The following is a 12,043-nucleotide window of genomic DNA, read 5'->3' as shown; positions in this document are numbered from 1 at the left end:
TTTTTGTAATTCTTGTAAAATACTAAATAAAATTAATTTTTGTAACAAATGCAATTATAAAATTTCAATAAATAATCTAATTTTTATACTAATATAAAAAAGAGCACATTTTCAACTGAAGAGCTTGATGGAAAAATGGCATATCTCATCAGAAGTTTCTGAGAAAAAAGAATTTGTTTCAATTCAACAGCACTTTAATATGAAACATTTATTAATGTGGGTATACAACTGCTCACATTAATAAACATTCGGTGCTGCAATCAAACTGTGAAAGTTTCTTAGATGATGGATTGATGATGCTCAAATCCAAATTTAACATTTTTTTGTAGTTTTGTGATGTGCCATTTTTCCACTAACACCCTCAATTATTGATGCTGATGATAAAAATAAAAGTATATATTTGAAAAAATTTACAAATAAAATTTTCAAAGTTTATACTTATGTCCCCAACTAAAAAGCTTTATTAAAAGTATATAATATTTAACATTAACGAGAAAAATTTTGATTACTAGACAACAGAAGAAATGAAACAATACTACAAATTCATCAACAATACAAAAAAATCTGTAGCTAAAATGAAGTGAAACCAAACTGTTAACTACTATTATTTTAGTAGACACTGCATGTTTCAACAGTGAATGTGTCTATAATCTTCAATTTAGTCTCATATTAGTAGAGTGTACAGTAAACAATGTAGACCAGAAACAATATGCTTTTTACTGAAGCTTAAGTAAAAATCAATAGTACACTTTATTCAAGCTTCCAATAAAGTGTATTGTTACTAGTTTAAAATACTTAGTAATGCTGTTTATAAATGTATATGCTTTTTCAGATATAGCTGACCAAAATGCTACAGTCTTTCTAAGTTTATAATTCAGAATTTTTGTTGGAAAAAATTTTTGCTGATTAATTTGGTTTCATTTGGAAATATATTTATAAACATCGAATGTCAATGTTACATTACTTAAAATGTAAAGTTGTGTTTACATATATGGAACATTATTGTGTAATATTCAAATATTACTGGTTATTAAACTAAAAGTGTAATTAAAGCAATAGCCAATAGCATTTGAATAATATAGATCTTAAAGCTACATTAACAAGTTTTTGTAGAGATAATTGAAAGTGAGATATAGAAAACAAATTATAAGAAATCAATCAAGACAATGAATTTATGACCTGTAGTTCTGAGAATATTAGTTTGTAATTTATAATTTTGAAAAGAATTTTACATTCATAATCTGCTGTACTAATTACTTGAAATCAATGTTTTATCCATGTCCATATTAGATATGAAAGCTTCTATTGTATAAAATTAAAATTACTAAAACTGAAGGAGGTCTTAGAAGTAGATTGAAAATGTTCATAATGGAATGCTCACCTATCTGCAAGGCCAGTTTAAGAATTATGTGTATATTTTAAGAATAATAATTAATCTGTCTGTCTGTCTATATTTAAATAACTTTCAAAATTACCTATTATAAAATTTATAGCACTAATAAAATTCAAACTTCCTTTAGATACTGATTTCCTTTATTTAGCAGACTGTCTTAATATAAAGTTGATAACAGTGCTTCACTTATTCCAAAAAAATCTTTCGTTTTTCAAAATACTTTACTGTTTTAACTTCATACCATATTACTTCTAAAAAAACAGAAATTCTTAGATTTCAAATCTCATTCCTTGATACCACATATATGTAACAATCAACATTTCAATAATTTTTGTATACTACATCATTTAAAGTGAATATAATTGTTTCAAAAAGGACTTAAATAACTAGTTTTCTAAATTTACTCTTAGCATTACTTAACTAATAATATTTTTGACAGAGCTAAGCTGCAGTAGAAATAAATATCATCCAATAGAAAGATTTTCTATATCATTTTTTCTTAGTATTGCATTTTGTCATGAAAACACACTTCATAATAGTTACATTACATAAATGCAGTTGAAATATTTAGTACCTACATTATGTCTAGTAGAAAAACACTACACTCACGACACCTTATAAATTTGCAGCCGTGTTTATTCGGTACAAACGAACGTTTTCGGTCGTGTTTAACGACCTTCTTCAGGAAATATCCAAAAAAATTCGAACACAACGAAAATCTGCAAAAACGAACAAACTTCGGAACGTTTTTTAAAAATATTCTAAAGAGAATTGCGTGCGCCATCTCTACATCGATGCGTATTAAATAACACATTACATGAGAATAAAATAAAAATAAATAACAGACAATAAAAAGTAATATGCTCCTTGGAGACATTAACAATTTTGCAGATTTTCGTTGTGTTCGAATTTTTTTGGATATTTCCTGAAGAAGGTCGTTAAACACGACCGAAAACGTTCGTTTGTACCGAATAAACACGGCTGCAAATTTATAAGGTGTCATGAGTGTAGTGTTTTAATAAGACATGCAGTCTACGATGAGTTATGTCTAGTAGGTACTAAATATATGAGTTTACCTCTATGGTACACCAATATCTTAATAATACTATTGAGATTCTTAACTGTTCTTACTGGCATTAAAAATGCTTTTTTAACGCCAGTAAGAACAGTAAGAATCTCAGTAATAATTACAGTAGGTACTTACTTACAAAACAAACTATACATGACAGAAATTAACTTATCTCATTAAAAAGTGAATTCTTTAAATATTCAAAAACTGAAATTAATGCTCGAACTTTCTTGGCTCATTTTTCACTCCAAATAACATTAAAATTATTTTAAATTAATATCCATTTTTTTTCTTTTTTTCCTGAGTATTTCATGTCGATGAAGGCAAACTAGAAAAACTTGAAAGTGACGTTTCACATGTTTACAGAATTCACTCCAGTAAAGCAAAATTTTTTTACATTACAACTCTTTATAAACATTTTACACCAAATGGCAAGCATTGTATAGAAACACTTGCTATTATTGTTGTTGACTACTACATGCTACCGTAGATCTTCACTGAGATAGAAATATAATAGCCAAATATTACACTTTTGACTGCAGAATCGCACAGCCAAAAGTGTAATATTCAAAAAATGAAATAGAATTTTGACTTTTGGCGCACAAATTAATCACTTTCTGATTACAATAAAATTCTAACTACACTAAAAGCTTCATGCCGCAGCTCCTTTTCTTGTTTCTTCATCTCTAATAAATTTTAAAAATTTTTGCATATTTACACAATTTTCCTAAAATATTTAGTAATTACAACCAATGTATTACTTTGGTATAAGAATATATGTTTATCCAACACATGTTGACCATGATTATATATTTCGTAATAGCAAATTATTTTCATAAAGTATTTTCATAGTTCACTTGTAAAGTTTGTTTATTCATGGAAAACAGCTTATAACATCTTTATACATTACAAATGAATACAAAAATATGTATATTTTATATTAATATATGACGAAAACTACACTTATTCAAACACTTCCCTAAAATTTCATCTTCAAGTGTACATAAATATTCATTTATAAAAAGTGATAAATATTCTTATTTCATAAAGATTTACTGCAAAAGTATTCTTAACATAAAATTCATTAACACTGGTTACATTATATAGATTTCTTTCAACATTCTTTAGTATTTATGTTAAAATCTTTCTTCTGTAAAAACTCTTCAATTCTATAACAAAAATTTTATGATTTCCATTCCCCTCTCTAATTTTGCAATCATGATTTTCACTCTAATAAAATTTTTCACAAAAAAAATTACTTTTCTTTAGATTTTCTCTTTTTTAATCTTTATTAAATTAATTGATACTTCAATTAAGTTTAGTAAGGATTAAATAAAACATGAATTTTTTGTTCGTCCTTATATGTGTATTTTATATATTTTTTAAATTAGCAGTAATTTTAATCAAAATACTTTATTTTATAAATGTGATAGTGAAAGCAGTCAATGTTTTTGAAGTTCTAAGACCAGATACCACCTTCAACATAAGACATATAAAACATTTACTTATTGATTGAGAAAATGCTAGTTTCAATATGTGTTGATACATGATTGGGTCGTGATTGCTAACATTTTACACGCACATTACATGGAAGTAGGCATCCAATCAAACTCTCATTATTTGTCTACAAATTATTTTTTTGGTGCCTTGAATATTACTTTTAAATTATATTTACATATATTAATATTACCGTATTTTATGGACTATAAGACACACTTTTTTCTTCGAAAAATTGCCTCCAAAATTGAGGTGCGTCTTATAGTCCGTAAAATACGGTAAATCTATAAATAAGTAATAAGTTTTGAACAAAAACATAACATTAACTGAAACTGATGACAATTACTATTATGAGAAAGTGAAAGAAAATTTTATTTTATTATTTTATTTATTTTTCTATTTCTGCAATTACATACAAAGCTTTAGTATTGTAATAATAATAATACTAAATATAATAAATCTTAACTTCAAAATTATAAAAACTCAAGTTTTTATAGGATTTTTTCTATTAATTCAAAGAAATGGTCAATGCATTTCTTCACTTCATCATTAAAATTATGTACTCTAGATCAGGGGTGGCCAACAAGTCGATCGCGATCGACCGGTCGAGTCGCCAAGCCAATTTTGGTCGATCGCTAGCGATGTCTTGACTTAATGTATTATATTTGTAACCGAACGCAACTATATGCATGCAGTTATGACTCTACTCATAAGCAGTGAGTGCACTTCGTACTGAAACAGTGTATAAACATAGTATGTATTTCACACTTCCCCCTCCCCACTTAGACTATGCCTATGACAACAAGTCGATCGCGACACATTTTTACGATAAAAAGTAGATCTTATGTGCACAAAAGTTGGCCACCCCTGCTCTAGATAATTAGAAATAAATTTCAAGGAAACACAAAGAAAATCAGCATTTTTAAATATAAAACTTAAAACAGTATACCTACAGACAGAATTTCAACTGAAGTCAAACATTTATTGGATTTATATGATTAAATCACTTTTATGTTTATTTTAGTCGTGTTTTTGTACTTCTACACAGAGAATTTAAATATTTTGTAATGTTTTAATTAATAATTAAATGAATGAGTTATTAATTATTATCTTACTACAATATTGAGATCTGATTTCAGCTGATTTATCTACAATCAGATCTTAATAAAACAGCACAAAAATATGATGTTCTTGTTATATATGCATTATAATTTGTAAAAATTTTCTTCCATTCTTTGAAATTTGAATTATAGTTGAAAAGAAAGTAAAATTTATGTAATAACAAAAGAAATTTTATGAATAAACAAAAATATAAAATCTGTTTAGTGGCATTACTATTAAATATGTTTAATTAACAAGTACAAGCACTTTTGACAGTATATAACAGTCTTCTTCAGGTAATATGGCAAGTGAAATGTTTTAAATGTACAGATAGAACATATTTTACATTTACTACATGGTTATATACTGTCAAAAGTGTTTGTACTTGTTAATTAAATGTATTTACCAGTAATGCCTGACAGTTTTTATATTTTCATTTATTTTTAGTAAGTGGCATTGCTTGTTGTTTTTATCTCAAATCTTACGAAGCTACAAATTTTACAAAATATTTAAACTGTGTAACAATATCTTGTGCACCTAACACATCTTTACATTAAAAAATAAACTGAATTTTAAAACATTTAATATTTAGACCAAATTTCCATCAACTATAAAAAAATTTTATTATAAAATCTGAAAAATGCATAAACTTTACAATTAATAAAAAATTTTACTGAAAAACAAGTTACTTAAGATTTTAGTAAAAATGATTTAAAGAATAATCTTTCTTAATTTAAATATGTGAAATTATGAATATAGGTTTGATCCGGATACTGAAACTATACTGGTACTGGATACTCAAACTAAAGTGAATAAACTATTTCCCAGATTTAACTTATAATTCTTTTTTTATTTTTAAGATAAAAATGTTTATATACTTTTTATATTTTATGCAGGCTATAAAGCTTCTTCAGACTGAGAATAGTCTCAATACTTTATTCAGATTTATTCTCAACATTTCTCAATGTCTACAATTTAAAATGCTTAAAACTAATGAAAACATTTTAAATTTACAAATTACCTTCTCCGAATTTTAATATAATAAACAGATCAATTTAAAAATACAAAGAAGTTTGTTCTTCTTCATTGTTAAATTTTTTACAGCAAAGAAAAATTTATATTAATTACAATAAAAAATGCTTTAATGGTGCATTTTTTGTTATAATCTTATTATTTTGGAATGTTAATTTCTATTAATATTCTCTCTATATATATAAAAATTTCAATGCTGGTACTTTAAGCTGAAATAGTGTAAAAAAAATTTCTTTAAAATCACTTTAAAATTATAATTTTTATAAACCTGTAGAGAAATATTTAACTTTGTAAAACATCGTAAACATATTCAAGTTCTTACCATAAAAATTTACAAGATTATAGAAACTGAAAACTTTACATATTTAAGAAAAATTCTTACAAAATTAACTAATTATGCTTCTTATTACAGCAAGGCAAGACTTTCACAATAAATTTTCCAACTTCCAAAATCTCTCTTCCATGATAGATTATAATATATATATATATATATATATATATATGTGATATGTGACTTGGTACAGAAATAAACAAAGATGCCAATTACATTTATTTATGTAATAAAACCAAATTATCAAATTATGTCTAAAATTAATCATTAAAATGCCTTTATTAACAGTTTACAGAAGAAAATTAGTTAATTTGTACTTAAAAATTGTTTTCAGAACATTTCATCATTTAATCTTCAGTTGCATATTTATAAAAAAAAACCCTACACAGGTTGTAAAAATTTGATCAGTTCAGTTACATATTTAAAAAATTATATGAAGATATTTTTGAGATGTTTTATTTAAACTATTTTATAATTGAAAATAGTTTATAAAAACAATCTTTTTGGCTATCATTAATAATGGCATCTTGATTACAACGATTTTTGTGTACTATCTTCAGATATTAATAATACTGGATAAATATCTAAATGTAAATATTTTAAACTAAATGCTTTTGTTATTTTAAAAAATTTTGAATAAAATTTAAAATTGACTTTAAAACAATATAAACATGCAAACAAACAAAAGTGAACTGTTTATTACAAATGTGATATTTGTTACTACTGGCTTTATGCTAGTTCTTTGCTCAAAAAATTTGTATTATTTAATATACTACAGCTATTTTTGAATTTTCAAAACATTAATTCCAAAATTGCTAAATTAACATTAAAATTGCATTTATATTTGACAATTTGACAAGTGTAAAGTTTTCTTAAAGACAATATATTAAGTTTTTTTAATTTTTATACAGTAACAAGGAATATCAAATGCAACAGTAAAGACTAAGCTACAACTCTCCAAGATATATGCATTCTCCATAATATTACATGAAATGTATTCAAGATTATATAATTTTAACCACAATTTTTGTCATGTTTTGTCTAGCCTAAAAGAATATATGGATCAATTTCTCAGTTTTACTATTCATTAGAACTCATTCACTCTATTATGTATAATCTACACAGCAAAACTGACTTTATACACAGTTAACAAGGATTAAACTGTGTGCTCAATAATATGCATATAGAATATATGTGATGACATACACTTAAATAAGTTTCTTTCTAACTTAAATGTATGTGTGTATGGAACTTAATTGATCAAAATTTTTATTTTGGAGATTATTTACATAAATAGCATCAACAACATAAATAGTTTTTTTCTTTTTAGAAAATATTTGTTTAGATTAAGAACATAGAACACAAAACAGAAGTTAAAAAAATTTACTATAAAATTAATAATTACCTTAATTATATTAAAAATGACTTACCTGATTCCAGTTCAACCACAATCACCATTTACTTGAGAAGACCAAAGGATTTTTTGTATTGAGAAATGGTTTTTGATTCTAATTATTAAATGCTCTACAACAGCTGATGATGCTGTCTGTACCTTTATCAGCTGTTGGATATGATCATTGTACAAAGAAATCACAAACATTTCTCAGTATAAACATTATATGCTTAATTCTTTTTATATCCATAGCAGGAATTAATTATTTTAAACTTTGTAAAAAAATTACATTTTACTTTATTCATCTTTAATAAATTCATTATGTATATTTTGAATAGACAATCCTAATGTTCATCTAAATCAACAACTACATTAATTCAAGATGTAATTCATGAAACAGATTTTAAATTATTTATAAAATTTAGCATATTTTTGAAATTTAAGACCAAATCTTAGTTTCTAAACTTTATGTTACTCAAAATGTCAAGAGGAGCAAATTACTGCGATAAGGTTATTTTATTTTTAAAATTAAAAAGCATGATAATTATTTGTTAAAATATGACAAACTGCGTAAATTATAAAGTAAATCAGTAAAAATGAAATTTATGCTTAACTGTTTATGAATCCGTGTTACTTCTTAACTTCAGAAGATATAAAAATCACTCTTATCTAGCCATTTTGTCAAAATTTTGTAGTAGTATGAAGTTTTTTGCTGATTTGTTAGAATAATTTAGTTTTTTAAATTACGATATAAAATCTTAAAGTTGTATGCTATAAAATTATTACATTTTTTTAAATCAACTTCAAACCAGTCTCTCTCATCTCAAAAACCGCCAAAAAAAAAAAAAAAAAGTTTATTTTTATTATACTTTTATCTAGAGTTGAGATTTTTAATATTAAAATTTACATTTGTTAAAAAAAATATTTGATTTGAATGCGATTTACTTATAAATTATAATGTTTGTTTCGTTCTTTTATTAGAAGAGCACGAAGATGATGATAATTTCCACGTAAAAAAATCTATTAAACATCATTAAAAGCGAGACTACTGGCATTTTCAAGAAATGTACATAAATGTAAATAAGAACAACTCGATTCCAAATTATAAAACCTTAATTCGCAAAGTGTTATCGATAAAAATGCGATTGTCAAATACAGTTTCTTACGGCAAAGATTTAATAATCTGCATGTTTGAAATGAAATAATTCATTTTAAATTAAAACAATTTTAGAATAACTTTATTTTAATTCAAATTTAATCTAAAATCAATTTCGATACTAAAATGACTTCTTCAAAATTTTTTAATTATTGCATTTTCATAATTTAAATAAGCTAGAAAATAAATGCAAAACTAGTATCTACGAAGTAATGTTTCATTAATTTAAGACTGATTTTTAGAATTATGTAGAAAAATGAAAACAAAATCTTACTTACAAAACCTTAAACAATTTTAAGAGCAAAATTTTACTCAGAACATGTTAAAAATGATCAAAAATGAGAATTTGTCTTATAACTTATAACAGAAATTGCTCATTTTTCCACTTATTCGAAAATCAGTCACAAGAAATTTTTTATTCACTAATTTCAACAAAATTTCACTACACTTTTCTAAAAAATATGCATTTAAAAATGATATACATTTAATTAAATTCTCTTATTTAAAAATATTATAGAATTAAAGGCCAAACAAATAGCATTAACTTAATGAATAATAATAATAATAATAACAATATAAAAATGAACGAGTAACATTTATTTTAAAAATTTCTTGCAAAATATAATGCTAGTTAGTAAGATTATTATCTATGATTTAATAAAATAATTAAATATTAATCGAGAAATTTATGTTACAAGCTTAAAAATATGAAAATACAACAAAAAAATAATATTTATATACATATATATATATTTAAATAAGCTTAATGTAAACATGAGGGAATAAAATATAATTAATTTAAATTAAAATTAATTTCTTTAAAATCCATCTTGCAATTGGTAAAAATTGTAGCAAGGAAAAATCCTATAGACTTTTACATGTGCTAAAACAATCATGAAGGATTGAAGAATATAAAAGATTAAAAATGATAGAAAAGATGCTAATATAACTACAAGTGTGCTTATTTGGGTAGTTTTAATATACAAATGGACCTTTACATCATCCTTAAATTTTTAAGTGCTGAAGATTAAAGCTGTTTTTATCAAGATATTTTCAAGTCTTGTATCTGACAACAGATTGTTATTATACTGGAAGATATTGCACTATTAGTCCAGTGTTACGTATATGAAGATGTAGAGGTTAATTATGATTAGGAATAAAGCAACTTACCAGAATTATCGTTCTGGATGGAAGTGTCCGTCATCTTTTGACGCTTCGTCGGCGGTCCTTCCACAAGATGGTCGGCCATGTTGGCTTCTTAAGCCTAAAGGGGACAGACCGACCCCCGATCAGCCGAAAAACTTTCCTTAACCAGACAGAAGACTACTTATTCAAATATAACGATTGGGGACAATCAAACCCGACAATCATAACGACATCGACAGAACCTTTGCCGAACGTCGTCGTCATGTCGGAGTAGCACAGCTAACGACGTTCGATCGGAACCGATTCAGATTCTCCTCGGCGACATTCAAATCACAATAATCAACACTATTTACTTCGGAAAGTGATCTTCGGACGTCGACGATACCCTAAAATTAACAAAAACTGACTTAGAACCAAACGGGGTGGTATTAACTCAGACTACAAATGGTCATCTTCGCATTCCATTCAAGATGGCGGCTGTTGATGTTAAAAGTTTTTCTGCGCTTGTCACAGAAAACAACGGTGCTGACCGAACAAGAGCTTGAGAGCCTCCTATTGGTCGAATTACCGTCACAAGGATGAACGTTCGGATTGCGATTGGGTATATACCATCCGCTCCGATATCATTCGTTATCGCCGATCTTCCGAATAGTTCCGATTTTGACCATTTTCATGAATGTGGAATTACTTTGGCAATAATGATTATTAACGGTCAAACATTGATCTATTTCGACCAATTTTTACAAATATATTAAATTCGTCATCGTCGTCTCTAACAATCTCCTTCGTCCTAGCCGAAACCATTCAAAATTTATACTCTATATTATCCTTTTTTTATAAAGAGAAAAACGCAAATAATTATAAATAATGCATTAAAATGTATTATTATTTTTTTTATCTGACTAAAAAACGTGGAGAATGTTTTTTGGCTTTTAACTAAAATATTTATTCGGTAAATATTCAAATAATTGGTAAAGTAACGTGGGAATATCAAAATCGACAAAACGCTATTTCGTTATGGTTTATTTCCTCGTGATGGGGACATATAAATGATTTTATTTAAAATTAAGTAATAATAAATTATCTTTCAGGTTAATAAAAATATTTTTAGCTTTAAAATTAATCTAAGAAAAAATATGTATTACCTTATAATTATTAAATTTTTTTCATAAATATACAGAAATATAATATAAGGCCGGATAGTAATGTAAAATTTGTTTTTATTTCCGCCAATAACCAATAAATTTGGGGAAATTTTTTAATTATAAAAACATGCCTTTTTCTATTTATATAAAAACCAATTTTTATTTTTGTATTAATTCGAAACTATTATTATATGCCATCTACAGGTATTTGTTAGGATTATCGTAAAGGATTTTTAAAAATTCAAATATTGTATATTTCTTATTTCATTTTCAGTTTTTGCAAGCCAAAGCCGATATTTTGCAATATAATTTGGAATTTTGGTATAGAAAGCTTTTTAACTTTATTAAACGTAGTTAAAATTTTCTCCGCAAGGACCAAGGACTCAGCGCTTCAATGCGCCTCATCGTAAAACACCAGCTATTTGATTTACACAAATTTTTATTTTAATTAAAAAATTCAGGAAATGTTGCAAAATATCATTAATGCAAATTGTGAATAAATCGTTATGTACTATATATAATTAATATTATTTAATTAAGCATTTTGCATAATCTTTCAACTTTTTTAAATTTCTATTTATCCATTGTTGGCATTTATCCATACCTATCATGGATTAGCCAGGCCCACAATGAGGACGACCGGGTAGTGATGGAGAGGGCCCGACGTATCTCTGACTGATCGCCCATGAAAATTCCCTGGGGTTTTTCGGCTGAGGCTTCTGCCCCGACGATCCGGCCGCCAATCTTTCATCTGATGAACATTACATTGTAGTGGATCTA

At 25.9% G+C, this 12,043-nt stretch overlaps 1 protein-coding gene across 1 annotated transcript in view; it reads right to left on the bottom strand.

The window, feature by feature from the left end:
* Positions 1-10,856, bottom strand: part of LOC136988561 (putative uncharacterized protein DDB_G0277255) — a 64,251-nt gene extending 53,395 nt beyond the window's left edge. Inside the window, exon 1 of the mRNA XM_067286456.1 lies at positions 10,143-10,856. Within this exon, the coding sequence (XP_067142557.1) occupies positions 10,143-10,221 (79 nt within the window). The 5' untranslated portion in view covers positions 10,222-10,856. The remainder of the gene's footprint in view (positions 1-10,142) is intronic.
* Positions 10,857-12,043: the final 1,187 nt, after the last annotated feature.

The sequence above is a fragment of the Centruroides vittatus genome, unplaced genomic scaffold (genome assembly GCF_030686945.1).
Source record: "Centruroides vittatus isolate TY-2023 unplaced genomic scaffold, ASM3068694v2 scaffold_3315, whole genome shotgun sequence".
Classification (NCBI taxonomy): domain Eukaryota; kingdom Metazoa; phylum Arthropoda; class Arachnida; order Scorpiones; family Buthidae; genus Centruroides; species Centruroides vittatus.
This window is presented reverse-complemented; position numbering and strand designations above follow the sequence as displayed.